General features: G+C 43.6%; 1 protein-coding gene across 1 annotated transcript in view; it reads right to left on the bottom strand.

Annotated features, from left to right (window-relative positions):
* Nucleotides 1–16,781, bottom strand: part of rnf17 (ring finger protein 17) — a 44,594-nt gene extending 27,813 nt beyond the window's left edge. Inside the window, 12 exon segments of the mRNA XM_061804313.1 lie at nt 1,171–1,358; nt 1,433–1,562; nt 2,150–2,321; nt 2,388–2,546; nt 4,946–5,032; nt 8,640–8,908; nt 14,281–14,384; nt 14,460–14,549; nt 14,866–14,941; nt 16,040–16,137; nt 16,225–16,337; nt 16,644–16,781. Of these exon segments, the coding sequence (XP_061660297.1) occupies nt 1,171–1,358; nt 1,433–1,562; nt 2,150–2,321; nt 2,388–2,546; nt 4,946–5,032; nt 8,640–8,908; nt 14,281–14,384; nt 14,460–14,549; nt 14,866–14,941; nt 16,040–16,137; nt 16,225–16,337; nt 16,644–16,701 (1,544 nt within the window). The 5' untranslated portion in view covers nt 16,702–16,781.
* Nucleotides 16,782–16,948: the final 167 nt, after the last annotated feature.

The raw sequence follows: 16,948 nt of genomic DNA, 5'->3' as shown, positions 1-16,948 counted from the left end.
AATGTACTCGTAGTAGCAAGCAACTGTGCTACATTCGAAACCTGGAGCAATTCACAATCAAAACTTATTCATCTATCCACTTCTTCAGCCACCTTTAAAGAACGACTTTGTTCAAAAGTCATATGTACAATAAACCCTCCAATGTATAGTAATATTATTATCACATATATTTTGGACATTAATTGAAAATAAAGAACATTTTTGAAATCCAAGCAAAATCTGGATACGTGCCAGCTTTCCAAAACAATCCTGGAAGAAAGATCCTTGACCCCCGCCCCTGACGTCGCCGGTGCTTAGCATTACAGACCATTCGTTTAAGGCTAAGCCAAGATGCCGACATGTTGTGAAACATAAATGAGAAAATGCACCCAAATTTATCCTCCTTTAACCTTCTTTGGGGTCTGACAGAATAGAGCTGTGGATGTCACAGTTGAGGCTCATTCATCAGCAGGGAAATTTGCACACATCTAATCATTACTGGTTATTAGCCACTTAGTTATAGCCTCTCGTGCTGGTACTGTATAAGCAACAACATACTTTATGAGGCGAGATGGTGGCACAGTTGTTCAATCCCGGACCTCTGTGTGAGGAGTTTGCACGTTCTCCCCGTGTGTGCGTGTGTGTAACCTGCCTCTCCCATTGACAGCTGGAATAGGCGCCAGCATTCGTGCGACCATCATGCGGCTAAGAAAATGGATGGATGGCTATAGCCCTGTAAGCTCACAATACTTGCCGGTTACTATTAACATCACTGTGCTAATGCTAATGCTAGCGCTGCACTAACAATAGCGTTGCACTAATGATAGTGCTGCACTAACAGGGGCGGTTAAAAAAAAAAAAAAAAAACATACCAGCAAAAATCACTGAGACAGAGTAGAAACACACTGGCGCAGCGCTAACGGGGGCGGACCGGTAAAAGCCACTTCCTCTGCAGATATATTTCACCGGTCTCACTCTTACCTTTTCCGCTCGAGTTCCCCATTGCATCCGTGACAAAAAAATGCACACATTAGCCGCAGCATAAACCGCAAGGTGGAAAGCGTGTGAAAAAAGTTGCGGCTTATAGGCCGGAAATTACGGTACCTGTAGCTCAAAAAATTGGGACTGTGCTGCGTTTGACAAAATACCTCTAATTTAGGACTGGTATGGTACTTGATGCAACAGTTGTACCTAGCCACTTCAGTAAAAACCAGATATTCCCGGATCGAAATGGGAATGTTTGTAGATCTTCGAATGGGAGCTTTGTTGAGGTCAACCAGCAGGGCGTCTTTGTCTTGACCAAAGGAAGTCATTTCCACGGCAGCGGAACCCACCACTTGGCAGAACACCATCTGAGCCTCTTCACTCCAACCCTTTGTCTGAAAACAACCTTAAGTTGATGTTAAAAATGACAAACGGGCGACAGTCAGTGTGACTTATGGGGAGACCTCACCAGATCGTAGGGTACCAGGTCTTTGAGGGAACATCGGATGGCTTGAGGAGCAAAACGAAGCAGCTCTGGGTTTATCTTCCGTAGTTGCTTGTTAACATTGTCTGCAGAGGACTCCGTGCTTGAGACATTCCTGCAGAATGGTAGGTAGGGTTGAAGACTTCCAGAACCATCTATCTGTCCATAATTTGAGTTTTTTATCCCCACAAAGGTTGTGGAAGTGCTTGAGCCTTGTCCAGTAATCTTAGGGCAAAAGCCAGGGTACACCCTGAACTGGTTGCCAGACAATCACAAGGCACACGGAGACAAACAACCAGCCGCACTCATAGTCACACCAAAGGCAAATTTAGAGTCTCCAATTAATTGATGTCTTTGAGATGTCATACATCATAATACAATATATAATACAGTATAATATAAAATATAATCTTATTCCAAGCTTTGCACTGAGGCGACTGGTCATTTATTTTTAACAAAGTTAAGACACTTTTGTTCAAGGTATGTCTTTGTGCGCAGTCTTAGTTTTCACCACTTCTTTGTTGGATTTTACTACTTCTTGCTCAAGGAGGTCGGACTCGGAACGGAAACTGGGAGGCAAATTTTTCAAATTTCAACAATTCTTGGAGAACTGAAACATCAATCAGTTCTTGATGTCCAACCCAAGTGGGTTGTAACTTTTATCACCCTTGCATGAAAGCCAACGTGCCAACAGAAGATTACCTTTTTATGTTGATCCTCTTCGTGAAGCCATAGTCAATGAAGAAAATGTATACACCGACAAGTTCATTGACTGGACAGACCTTCAAGCTGTTGTCTTGGCCATTTTGGAAGACCTCCAGCACACTAGTGCGGCACCACAGACCCTCATATCCCTTTGCCAAGATCACAGAGTCTGAAAGGAAGTAGTCTTTAGTCTAATCTACTACATTCCACCATCATTCACTGAAAAATGAACAACCAGCTTGCACTTTGTCGATCGACGAGAAGCAGTCAGTGTCTAGTTGGCAAAAGTTGTTGATCTCCCTGGATAGGATGTTACTCTCCCTCTCCTTGGCCACATAGCGCACATAGAAGTGAGTGGGATTCACCACATGAGTCACCACCACCCACTGGGTAACTGAGAATGAGAGGAAGCATGATTCCAGTAATCAGTATTTATTTTCAAGCTTTCCCCTTACAATGCATTTGTGTCTGTCGTGTATGCTCTAGACAATATGGCGCAAATTTGTCAACAATTGGAAAGATAAAAATAATAATATAATGTACATCAAAATATGAGTTGCACATGGAAAAGTGTAACAACCATAAAATCCAAAATGGAACTTAATGCAACTTAACTTTAACAAAGCCAAAAATGTGACATGCATATGGATATCCTGGCTGCTAAGTATAATATGAATTGATGAAATCAACTTTCATTAATTGCCCTGACGCAATTCACCAGGCCCCCTTCTGGAGCCAGACCCAGAGGTGGGGCTTCATTGCGAGCCCCACAGGTGTAGGCCTGTCCAGGCACGGCCCAAAGAGGAAACCTGGGTCCTCCTCCCCATGGGCCCACCACCTATGGGAGGGGCCCAAGGAGTTGGTTGCAGTCTGAGCAGGCCAGTAGCTGAAGGAGGAGAACTTTGTAGTTCTATCCCCAACTATCCGAAACTAGCTCCATGGATGAGGAATGTCACTTATCTTAAAGGGAAAGATCCTGAGCTGGTTTACAAGGTAGAGAAATTCCGACAAGACATAATCGGGCTCGTCTCACCATCTAGCTTCGGCTCCAGGACCAGTCTTCTTGAGAGGGTTGGACTCTTTTTCATTCCGTATTTACCCATTGGAAAGGCCTTTATGTTGGGGTCCACCCCAGTAGATGATGCCTTTGGGTATACGGATGGGTCCTGGCTGTTGTCTGTCCTATGCACTCAGCAGGCCAGAATACCCACATGTTTTGTACTCCTTGGGAAGTGTGCTGTAGCGCACCCCTGCTAGGGGCTCCCACATTTTCAGGGAGATTTCAATGCTGATGTAGGCAATATAGTGAGACCTCCAAGGGCATAATTCAGCCGAACACCGCCCTCAAATCGAAATCGAGTGGTCCTTTGATATTAGACTGTCCGACTATCACTAACACCATGTTCAAACAGGGGGGTAATCCAATGTGCAATTGACACCAGGATACTCTATTGTGCAGCTCAAGGATCGACTTTGTGGTTGTGTCAGACTTGTGTCTGCATGTCTTGGACACTCGGATGAAAAGTGAGGCAACGCTATCAACCTATCACCACCTGGAAATGTGTTCCCTCTGATGGTGGGGGAAGATGTTCATCCAACCTGACATACTCAAATGTATTGAAGAAGCAGACTGAAAGTCTGCTGGGAACACCTGGCAGAATCCCTCTCAGAAGGACCTTCAAGTTCCAGCTCCAGCAGAACTTTGAGAAGGTCCCTGGGGATGTGGAGGACATTGCGAGAAAATTCAGATTAAGAAATCGTATCCCAATGAGGTAATTAAGTACAGGAGATATACAGTACATAAAACACCAAGTGGACCTTGTTCTGCGTTTCCATTGTTCAGGCAAGAGACCGTGGCTGGGCCATTAAGGTGTTTAGTGCCTGTTGCTGCGGAAATCCCCAAACCCATTGGTGGACATTAGTGGTGAGGGATTTCAAGATGGAGGAGGATTCCTATAGTCTTTTTGTCCAGCAGTCCAAGCAGAATACAGAGCACAATCTGGAAGGAAGTCATCTTAGAGTCAGGAGGAACACTGTGGTTTTTGTCTTGGCCGAAGAAGAGTGGACACAGTCATCAGGGTGCTCGAGGATGCATGGGAATTCCCAAGCAGTCTACATGTGCTTTGTGGACGAGGAGAATGCAATCACCATGTCCCACAGAGAGTTCTGTTCAGGGTGCTCCGGGAGAATGGAGTACTGGGTCCCTTAATTAGGGCTTTTCAGATCCTGTACTAGTATAAGTATCTTGGGGTTTTTTTCACGAGTATAGGAAACATAGAGAATATGCAGTGATACGGACTCGGTTTCAGTCTCTGGTGATAAAGGATATGAGCTGAAAAAAATGCTCTCAATTTAATAGTTGCCCTGTGAGTTGTAAAGGATAGAACAAGTATGAGTTTCCTCCACAAGGTGTCCAGGGTCTCCCTGAAGTAAAGTGAAAAGTTCAGACATCTGGGAGGGTCTCAGAGTTAAGAGTTTGGATAAGTTGACTCGGGAATTTTGTAATGATGCCTCTTGGATGTTTCGCAAGAGAGGTTGTTCTATGAATATCTAATCAAGAGAAGGCCCCGGTGATGAGCCAGGACATGCTGGAGAGACAATGTCTCCCAGCTGGCCTGGGAACCCCTTGGGGTCCCTCAGGAAGAGCTCGACGAGTCACTTCGGAAGAGAGAGAAGTCTGGGCCCTTCCTGCTAAAGATGCTGCCCATGCAAGAAGATGGATGGATGAATTGCCATTTATCATTTTTCAAAACATCGACGAAGGTGCAATGCGACTATGTATGAGTTTCATACCATTTCTCTTATTTCCAGACAAAGACCATCTTCTATTCCTGCATGACCTCCAGTATTCATTGGCCAACTCTGGACCAGTAGGGGGAACTGGAGAAAATTCAGATGAAGAATTTTTTATTTAGATATCCCAATGAGGCAATTAAGTACAGGAGATATACAGTAAATAAAACATTTATTTGACTGATCAACTCCACAGGAGGGTAACAACATCCATCAACCTTCTCTTTGGTCTTCCTCTCGGTCTTTTGCTTTGATGCTCCATCCTAAGCACCCTTCTACCAATATACTCACTCTCTCGCCTCTGGACATGTCCAACCCATCGGAGTCTGCTCTCTCGAACCTTGTCTCCTAAACATCCAGCTTTGGCTATCCCTTGAATGAGCTCATTTCTAATCCTACCCAACCTGCTCACTCCAAGCGAAAATCTCAACATCTTCATTTCTGCCACCTCCAGCTCTGCTTCCTGTTGTATTTTCAGTGCCACCCTCTCTAATCCGTACATCATGGCTGGCCTCACTACTGTTTTATAAACTTTGCCCTGCATCCAAGCAGAGACTCTTCTGTCATAGAACAGACCAGCTGTTCCAACCTGGTTGGACCTTTTCTTCACTTCCTTACCACACTCACCATTGCTCTGGATTGTTGGCCCAAAGTATTTGAAGTTGTCCACCCTTGCCATCTCTTTTCCCCGGAGCCTCACTTTTCTTCCTCCACCCCTCTCATTCACGCACATATATTCTGTTTTACTTCAAATAATCTTCATTCCTCTCCTTTCCAGTGCATGCCTCAGTCTAATTGTTCCTCCAGCTGCTCCCTGCGTTCACTGCATATCACGATGATATCTGCAAACATCATGGTCGAAGGGGATTCCAGCCTAACCTCATCTGTCAGCCTATCTATTACCACAGCAAACAGGAAGGGGCTCAGAGCTGATCCCTGATCCAGTCCCACCTCCTCCTTAAATATTTTGTCACACCTACGGCACACTTTAGCATTGTTCTGCTGCAGTCCTTCTTTTGTGTCCAACCTGGTGTTCATGTCATCATATGCCTCTTGTTTAGCCTTTGCCACCTCTACCTTTGCCCTACGTCGCATCTCGATGTACTCCTTTCGCCTCTCTTTAGTCCTCTGTGTCCCACTTCTTCTTCGCTAATCTCTTTCCTTGTATGACTCCCTGTATTTTGGGGTTCCACCACCAAGTTTCCTTCTCGCATTTCCTACCAGATCACCTTGGCTGTAGTATGCCAGTCTTTCGAGAGCTCCTCCTGCCCATCGAGAGCCTGTCTCACCTCTTTCTGAAAGGTGGCACAACATTCTTCCTTTCTCAACTTCCACTACATGGTTCTCTGCTCTACCTTTGTCTTCTTAATCTTCCTCCATACCACCTGAGTCATCCTACACACCACCATCCTATGCTGTCGATCTACACTCTCCCCTACCACTACCTTACAGTTAGTAATCTCATTCAGATTACATCGTCGGCACAAAATATAATCCACCGGCGTGCTTCTACCTCCACTCTTGTAGGTCAATCTATGTTCCTGCCTCTTCTGGAAAAAAAAGAGTTCACTACAGTCATTTCCATCCTTTTTGCAAAGCTCACCAGCATCTGTCGTTCAAAGTTCCTTTCCTGGAGGGCGTACTTACCCATCACGTCGCCCCTGTTTCCTTCACCAACATCCATCCATCCATTTTCTTCACCGCTTACCCTCACAAGGGTCGCGGGGAGTGTTGGAGCCTATCCCAGCTGTTAACGGGCAGGAGGTGGGGTACACCCTGAACTGGTTGCCAGCCAATCGCAGGGCACATTGAGACAAACAGCCGCACTCACAATCACACCTAGGGGCAATTCCAGTATCCAATTCATGCTTCACCAACATATCCATTACAATCTGCACCAATCACAACCCTCTTTCTGTCTGGGGTGCTCAGAACTACTTCATCTAGTTCCTTCCAGAATTTCTCTTTCATCTCTAGGTCACATCATTGCTGCTAATCACATTATGCATAAAACTGCCAATTTCAAATTTCAGCCTCATCACTCGATCCGATACTCTTTTCTCCTCCAAGATATTCTTAGCCAGCTCTTCCTTTGCAAGGGAAATTCCGGTGGTTTGGAGTAACAATGCAAGCTCAGGCGGCGAGGCCGCTCGTGAGCTTGTTGGAGATCATTCGCAGCCGGCGCTCGCGGCCCCGCCGTTCTCCGGACACCACTCGTCAGACTCTTCGTCATTCCCGTCTGAAGAACCATCCGAATATTGAACATTATTTACAGTCAGAGGTTCAAATCTGTATGGATGTATTCCTCCGTCTTCCCGATCAATTAATACTAATATTTCTTCATCAGGTGAGGATCAATCCGAGAAATCAGCACTGGCCATAATTGTTTCCCAACATAAGCGAGCCTTTGTTGCTGCACCTATTACGTCACATCCGTCCATGTAGGTCATGTGATTCGCCAAAATGGCAGCGCCCATGAAAATTCGTAGTTGCCGATTAAAATCTTCTCAAAACACCATTAAATGGGAGAGGATTAACATCACATTGTAAAGATACAGTACATATGACATGACCTATTGAATACATTGTTAATTTAAACCACCTCAATTTGCCTTTTAATAACCCCTACTTCATTTCTCTTCCCCTCTACTCCATGGTAAAATAATTTAAACCCTGCTCCTAAACATCTAGCTTCAGTACCATTCCACCTGCTCTCTTAGATGCACAATATACAAACCTTTCTCCTAATCATCATCTAATCTCAAGTTGACGTGACTATTGGAGGGGTCTCCTGACTGGACTCTCAAAAAAGAGGATTCAACAGTTTAGAATGCTGCAGTTAAGGTTGTGACCAGAACAAAGAGGTCAGAGCATGCAACTTCAATTCTAGATGTTTTTTTTCCACTCGCTTCTAGTCAGTTTTAGAATATATTGGACTCGTGACACAAAAATCAAAGCTTCAAATACATACTGTAATCAAAACTACAAATAGTATGAATCCCTTTGATGACAATACCAGTCGGGAAAAGTGAACTGTGAGCAGTTCATAAAAGCGCGAAGTCACGTCACTCTGACTCGATACAATGCGCATCACAGTGGCAGCCATATTTGTCTGTGAAGTCATGTGCAGACATCACAATGGAGCTAATTATTAATATTATTAAGTCACATATAAAGCTGAGGGCATGATGGATGAGCTGAAAAGCATTCGCCTCACAGTTCTGAGGTCCCGGGTTATAGCCCAGACCCACCTGTGTGGAGTTTGCATGTTCTCCCCATGCCTGCATGGGTTTTCTCCGGGCACTCTGGTATCTTCCCAATTCCAATTGTGATTGTGAGTGCGGATGTTTGTCGCGATGTGCCCTACAACTGGCTGGCAACCAGTTTGGGATGTACCCAGCCTCCTGCCCGTTGACACCTAGGATAGGCTCCAGCACTCCCGCAACCCTCGTGAAGATAAGCGGCTAAGAAAATGGATGGATGGACATTTAAAGCTCATCTTCTCTGTCTTCTTGTCACCATAGAGGAATATTGGTATTTTCAACACAAAGCAAAACATTTGTGTTTATGTTCCAAATTTCCCATCTTAATGGAAATTTGACCATGAACTTACCCCCCCCAAAAAAATGGTACTACTGTATTTGTACAACCCAAAACTGTTAGAATTTGTCTTTCAAAGGAGATATCTACCTACCATCTTGGTCCTCTGGCTTTATAATCTCCTCAATCATAATGTTAGGAGTGACGTTATCTGAGGAGGTCTTGCAGGGGTCATGGTTGCTATGACGCATCAGGCTCAGAGATTGGCAGCTCTTTCTTCCAGGGCTCACTTTCCACATCTGAACCTCGACTTTGCCTTGGCTAGTCTGGCTGTAGTTGCTGGCTAAAGATTTGACTTGACGATGGCTGGGAAGCTGTCTGGAAAGGTTGTTGGAGTGCTGCTGGACTGACATTTCTGACACACTAGAAGAGGAAAGACAAGTGAGAGGACCAAAAGATGAATGCTTCAATGGAATGTCAAACTAGAATTCTTTATTTCCTGTATTTATGGCTCCCACAAATCCCAAGTATAAGAGGTGACTTCCTAGCAATTAGCATTGTCATAAACATGGTCACGGCACTTTTCACAATATAAAAAGCAAAGTCCCAGTTATTTTAAAAAAATAATTATTTTTTCGTTTGTTTTTTAGTATTGTGATGTCTGGATACATACAGTCATTCCACTTGATAAAAGTCATTATTTTTTGTACATTTTCTTTTCTTCTATTTTAATGCAATACAATGTAGACCGACAATACAACGGGCTCTTCGGTGCCTGCACGACCAGTGTCAGAGTTAGTCGCTAGTAGTAAGTCGTTGGATTCCGTCAAGGTTGCCCTTTGTCACCAATTCTGTCCATTACTTTTATGGACAGAATTTCTACCGATAACCAAGTCGTAAAAGGGTTCCAGTTTGAAGGCTTCAGTATTGCATCCCTCCTTTTGCAGATGATGTGGGTCTGTTAGCTTCATCAAGCCATGATATCCAACTCTCACTGGAGTGGTTTACAGCTGAGTGTGAAGCGGCTGGTATCAAAATAAGCACTTCCAAATCTGAGACCATGGCCGTAAGTCAGAAAAAGGTCACAGAATCAGAATCAGCTTTATTGGCCAAGTGTGTAAAAACACACAAGCAATTTTGCTTGTGCAAATTTGCCCTAGTCCGCCATACAGAACAAGAACAACAGAGCAACAACAACAAAGAACGGGAGACATTTCTATTCATAGGAACTATTCCTTATGCCCTCTCCAAGTCAAAGATGAGATCCTGCCCAAAATGGAGGTGTTCAAATAACTTGGGGTCTTTTTAACAAGTGAGGGGAAAATGGAACGAGAGATCAACACGTGGTATCGGCGCAGCGTCTGCAGTGATGCAGACTTTGTACCGGTCCGTTGTGGTCAAGAAAGATTCCTCAATGTACCAGGTGATCCACATTCCTACCCTTACGCACTGTGGGTTGTGACCTGAGGTGTGATTGTGAGTGTGACTGGTTGTTTCTGTGTGCCTTGCTGGCAACCAGCTCAGTGTGGAACCCGCCTCCTGCCCGAAGGTAGCTGGGATATTCTCCAGCACTCTAACGACCATTGTGAGGATAAGTGGCTCAGATAATGGATAGAGTGCAATGTCAAACATTATAGTATCACTCATTTCAGTTTGTTCCTGTACATTGAATTTAAAATTGCAAAACTCGGGACTAACTCGGGACTAATTCCATTATCCAAGAGCGATTTCAGGTCAACTGATCCAAAACAATCGTAGTATGGATATCTCCAATGACTCTCCCTTCACTCCTATCATGTCGTTTTCTATCTGACCAATTGTCTGGGTTTCCTGCATGTAATTGGTCTGAACAACTTCCATGCAAGATGGTATTAAAAAAAAAAAATATTAAATCTGCCTGAAGTCCCTTCTTGGCCAGACCTTTGAGCTGCTGCACATCTCCAAGTCAAATTGTCTGACCTCCTTGCAGAAATGATAAATTGTTTTTAGTAGCTTTGTTTTCAAGTATTAGCTTTAGGTATTCTCTATTACAAAAAGTATTTTTTCCACAACAATTTCGAACTTGTCAGCCAAAATACCACAGTATTCTTAAAGCTCTAGTGTCATCCCTATAAACATTCTCAAATAGATATTGAAATGAAAAATACATAAGATTATTCACTTCAATGTCTACACGAAAAAATAAAAATGAGCTGAGAGCGCGTCATCCATGCGCAAAGTTGCGGAAGTCTCATTCGACATCCAACTGGTCGCCATATTGGTTGCATTTACTTTCCGTGACGTCACCACGGACATTCGCCATTGAAAACTCGCTGTGGCCCCTACTGTATGACACGCTCCTTCAGCCATGGAAATTCTTTTCTAAGAAGAGAAGTCTTACAATCGAGTCAAATGTCTGGGGCAATATTATACCCTATTGTTTCGAGCCATATTTAGATAACATGCGGATCACAGCCAAACCATCTCTCCGCCCTATCCACCAACGCGCAGCGGTGATAAACGCGGCGGACATGAGCGACCACGGCGACAAGCCACCCCGGCCGACAAGGCCCGATCAACCGACACTGCTATTTCTTCATAAGATGAGGATAAATCCGAGAAATCAGCGCTGGACATAATTGTGTCCCATGTAATCGAGCATTTGGAATTGCACGTAACACTTCACATCTGCCCATGTAGGTCATGTGACTCGCGAAAATGGCAGCACCCCTGAAAATTCGAAATAGTCGATAAAAATCTTCTCAAAACACTATTAAATGAGAGAGGATTTAACATCACATTGTCAAGATAGAGTACATATTACATGACCCATTGGATACATTGTTAATGTAAACCACTGGAATTCCCCTTAAAGGACGAGGATGCCTGTCGACAGAGCTTTTTATTAATGTCTGCTTTTGGACAAGTACACAAGTACACGGACACAACACTGCCTTCCCAGAACATTCCCTGGAAATAACATTCATTCGAGTTTGGTGACTATACGTCATTTGTCTAGTTAGCTCATGTTACACGCTACTAAACTGTCTTTGTACTTATGTTTTGTTTCTGTTTCGTGTTGTATTGTGTGTGATTAAATTGTCTAAAACACAATACAAGTGCTGGGTTATATTTTGCTGGTTTGACCAATGAGATATATTCTAAATTCACACATAACATATGCTGTAAACTGTGAAACAAATTTGTCCCGCCCAACTATGATTTTTTTGATAGCTCGATACAGACCAACCTGGAACATACAAAGCTGTTGTTTTGCACCTGTGCAATCTATCCATTCCGGCTGATTTATTTTTTGGTTAACAGCATCCTAAATTTCATGTTTTAGGTGTCAATGGCACTTTAAATATTTTTACCAACCACAAATACAGTGTTACCTCGACTTACGAACGTCTCTAGTAAAAAATTCAGCTTGTGAAACGCCTCCTCGGGAAAATATTCTCTCTAGTTTTAAAGGAAATTCAGATTACCAAAGGTTAAATGGGTACTGGATTTGCAGCCCCCAAATTCCACCGAATGTAAACATCCTGTCTCTTAATGCAGCCCTATGGGGGCACAAACCAGTGCAATCTGTAGGCCGGTCCCAAGCCCGGATAAATGCAGAGGGTTGCGTCAGGAAGGGCATCCGGCGTAAAAAGTGTGCTAAACAAATATGAGCGTTAATCTAAAGAATCCCATACCGGATCGGTCGTGGCCAGGGTTAACAACGCCCGCCCCCGGCACTGCTAACCTGCAGGGCGTCGGTGGAAATTCAGCTACTATGGGTCGAAGACAAAGAAGAAGAGGAAACTGCATCCAGCGTCAGAAGAAAAAGAGGAATGCACAGAGCCTACAACTGAGTGTAGGAACTTTGAATGTTGGGACTATGACAGGAAAAGCTCAGGAGTTGGTTGACATGATGATTAGGAGAAAGGTTGATATTCTGTGCATCCAAGAGGGCAGGTGGAAAGGTAGTAAGGCTAGAGGTTTGGGAGCAGGGTTTAAATTATTCTACCACGGAGTAGATGGGAAGAGAAATTAAGTAGGGGTTATTTAAAAGGAAGAGCTGCCTAAGAATGTCTTGGAGGTGAAAAGAGTATCAGATCGAGTGATGAGACTAAAATTTGAAATTGAGGGTTTTAAGTATAATGTGGTTAGCGGCTATGCCCCACAGGTAGGATGTGACCTAGAGTTGAAAGAGAAATTCTGGAAGGAACTAGATGAAGTAGTTCTGAGCATCCCAGACAGCGACAGAGTTGTGATTGGTGCAGATTGTAATGGAGATATTGGTAAAGGAAACATCCAGGAAAGGAACTTTGAGGGACAGATGGTGGTGAACTTTGCAAAAAGGATGGAGATGGCTGTAGTGAACACTTATTTCCAGAAGAGGGAGGAACATATAGTGACCTACAAGAGCGGAGGTAGAACCACGCAGGTAGATTATATTTTGTGCAGACGATGTAATCTGAATGAGATTACTAACTGTAAGGTAGTGGTAGGGGAGAGTGTAGCTCGACAGCATAGGATGGGGGTTTGTAAGATGACTCTGGTGGTGGGTAGGAAGATTAAGAAGACAAAGGTAGAGGAGAGAACTATGTGGTGGAAGCTGAGAAAGGAAGAATGTTGTGGGGCCTTTCGGACAGAGGTAAAACAGGCTCTCAATGGACAGCAGAAGCTTCCGGAAGACTGGACTACAACAGCCAAGGTAATCAGAGAGACAGGCAGGGGAGTACTTGGTGTGTCATCTGGTAGGAAAGGGGAGAAGGAGACTTGGTGGTGGAACCCCAAAATACAGGGAGTCATACAAGGAAAGAGATTAGCGAAGAAGAAGTGGGATACTGAGAGGACTGAGGAGAGGCGAAAGGAGTACATCGAGATGCGACGTAGGGCAAAGGTAGAGGTGGCAAAGGCTAAACAAGAGGCATATGAAGACATGTACACCAGGTTGGACACGAAAGAAGGAGAAAAGGATCTCTACAGGTTGGCTGGACAGAGGGATAGAGATGGGAAGGATGTGCAGCAGGTTCGGGTGATTAAGGATAGAGATGGAAATGTGTTGACTGGTGCCAGCAGTGTGCTAAATAGATGGAAAGAATACTTTGAGAAGTTGATGAATGAAGAAAATGAGAGAGAAGGAAGGGTTGAAGAGGCAAGAGTGAAGGACCAGGAAGTGGAAATGATTACTAAGGGGGAAGTCAGAAAGGCACTACAAAGGATGAAAAATGGAAAGGCAGTTGGTTCTGATGACATACCGGTAGAGGTATGGAAGCAATTTGGAGAGATGGCTGTGGAGTTTTTGACCAACTTATTCAACAGAATACTAGTGGGCGAAAAGATGCCTGAAGAATGGAGGAAAAGTGTTCTAGTTCCCATTTTTAAGAACAAAGGGGATGTTCAGAGCTGAAATTGTTTTGTGTCTGATAAGAAAAGAGCCCAGTCAAAGCAATTGCGGAGTCAATCATGCTGAACATTGCCAAAGTCATGATGACTATTTATATTTGGTAAAAACTGTGATTTATTCATGAAACTTAACACCTGAGCAAGTGTGTTGACCCACTATGTTTCCAACTTCACATTGCTTCACTGGCACAACACTACATTAAGACCTTGAGAGATCTGTATGTTTTAACAAGTGGAAGCACTTATTTTCAAAGTATCTAAGAAGAAAAAAAGCAAAACTTGTCATGAATGCTCTTGTTTTTGAAAAGAACTAAAATGCATTGAAATCAATTCAAATGTGATTTTTGTTCGAAATAAAAATCAGTCTATACTGCGAAATCTAACACCAAGATATCATGTTAACATTGTGATGATCATACCACTTTTGGATGGTGTACATCGCCTTGTTCGCACCGTGGCAAATCTCCATCTCCAGTCGGGCTCTCTCTTTTTTAACTTTCTCTGCCAGGCCTGTAGTTAAAACCTGCAGCGAGCCAAAAACACACATCAAGTCCTTCAACAAGTTAGCATTGTGTACGAATACATGCTTGTTTTCCACCTGTTCTAAGTGCTCCAGCTTTGGCAAATGTTCCGCAGCAGTGGCCAGTGACTCGTCAATGGCCCTCTCAATCTTCTCAAGGGGCGCTTGCTGAAGAAAAAACATTCAACCAACATTCAATCTTCAAACCATTATGTTTGGACATTTACATTATTTATACATTGACACAAATATCTGAAAACATGACTGTGCCTTTGAGACATTTTATGAAGATTTTTTTTTTTTAAAAGAAAACTATATTCGAAACACCTTTTGATGAAATATACAGCAACAAAATGTGGAAAATGTGAAGTGTTGTGAAATTTTTCTGGTGAAACTGTATAAAAGTCTCAAGAGGTTCTATGTGGACGTACTATAGAGTTTATGTGACGCAAGCCATGGCGTAATTTAACAGAAACAAAATTACCTGCTCCACACCCTCGGGGTTGCCACTGGTGTCAAAGGATTTTGCTGTGATCCTCCTGTGACTTCTTGACTTGGACCTGACAGAGACAAATGTTCTTTACCATTCATCCATCCATTTTCTTGGACACTTAACCTCACAAGGGTCACTGGAGTGCTGGAGCCTATCCCAGCTGTCAACGGGCAAGAGGTGGGGTACACCCTGAACCGGTTGCCAGCCAATCGCAGGGTACGTGGAGACAGACAACAGTCACTCACAATCACACCTCGGGGCAATTTAGATTCTCGAATGAATGTTGCATGTTTTGGGGATTTGGGAGGACACCAGAGTGCCTGGAGAAAACCCACGCAGGCACAGGGAGATTTCACTTAAACTCCAGTGCGACTTCAATGGGTTTTTTTTCTTCATTTTTGTGGATTTTATGGCTGGTGCGACTTGTTCTCCAGAGCGGCGTATAGTCCGGAAAATACGGTAATGTTCAGAATGGTTTTATTCCCAACTAAGGTCAAGGCAGAGGCACAAAAACACTAAGCTAGAGGCAAAGTCCAAAAACATGAAACGAAGTCCGATGGCTACGAGCCAAAACTTGGAAACATGAACAAAAACGCGACTTAAGCAAGCACAGGCTCGCTGTGACACAGGGTTGCTCTCCACTAAACTTGCAACTTACGCACATTAGCAGAGTAAACCAGGATGCGGTGAAGTATATGCACTAACACAAAGGAACGAACTGGCAAATGCCGATGACAAAACTCAAACTTAAATGCCTGGTCTAATTACAGCCAAATGACCAGCAGCTGCGTGACAGAAATAACTCGGGAAAAGATATTTTACAAAAAACAATCTAAACATCCACAACACTTTCTTTTGGCTTGTCCCGTTAGGGGTTGCCACAGCATGTCATATCAGATGAACGCTCATATTTGTTTGGCAGTTTTAACGCCGGATGCCCTTCCTGACGCAACCCCTCTTGGGGAGTGGAGGCCCCAGTGAGAAACGAACTCACAAACCCTGATTGCGGAAGTCAAAATAGTTGATCCACAATAATTGTGGGACAAAAAAAGTATCGAGTGACATTTAGATTTATACACAGATGCATGCACACTTTCTTTCTTTCACGCCCAAAAAAATTCTCAACAATACACTCAAATTCATTGATAAAACTGCATAGTATGACCTTCTCATTCTGTTCATCTTGCCGGTATAGATGAGGCCGATGATGCGGTCTTCCTCCTGCAGTCCAAAGACTCCCTCTTCTGGTCGGATCGACTTCACCTACACAAGGGGACCGTCATTAAACCCCACCACACACAAGACAGTACATGTTCGTCATAATTTATGGCCACTTCAATGAAATTTCACCTTACAGTCGGGACACATGACCACATTGTCACATTCAATGGACTGCAGGCAGAAAGTGCAGAAAATGTGACCACATACGAGCATGCGGGGCAGATTGGGTTCAGCTTCTTCCTCTGAGTAGAAAAATATGTTAAAATGGAATGCAACTGATTCTGTAATAACCAACCCCTCCTCCTCCATCCTCTTTCTGAGTTCGAGCAGTTTATGCAAAACACACGTAATAAAATTATATATAAATAATCCGTTGTCTGGCCATCTTAAAGCTTCGATTGATTACGACCAACACGTTACTTTCAATAATATTTCGGCACCTGGCCCGTGTTAGCTTGCAGCTAGCCTCGGTTGCTGTGGGAGTTTGCTAACGCCACTACTTGGAGAAACTTTATGATAAAAATATTTTAACAAATCAAACAAAATACCTGCAGTCGTGTAGGCATTCCCACAAAAGTCACATTTAACTGCGTGTGGTTGTTCCATGTTGCTGTTGTCGTTGTTGGTTTTTTTTGTATCGTTAATATTAATGCCGACAAGAAACCCGCGATTTCTTCCTCACACAACTGTGACGTATGGAGTCCAGCTTGTGTGGAGTCACGTGACATAATAAGGCGGGATCATGCAATAGGGTAAAATGACAACAATTATATTCAGAATATAGTAAATGGTAGTTTCTTGGGGTGTATTGTTGTGGAGTGATTCTTTACACACAGCTTAAAACTTATACCTA

This window comes from Syngnathoides biaculeatus, chromosome 18, assembly GCF_019802595.1.
Source record: "Syngnathoides biaculeatus isolate LvHL_M chromosome 18, ASM1980259v1, whole genome shotgun sequence".
NCBI classification, from domain to species: domain Eukaryota; kingdom Metazoa; phylum Chordata; class Actinopteri; order Syngnathiformes; family Syngnathidae; genus Syngnathoides; species Syngnathoides biaculeatus.
The sequence above is the reverse complement of the archived record's forward strand: the minus strand, read 5'-3'. Positions and strand labels throughout refer to the sequence as shown.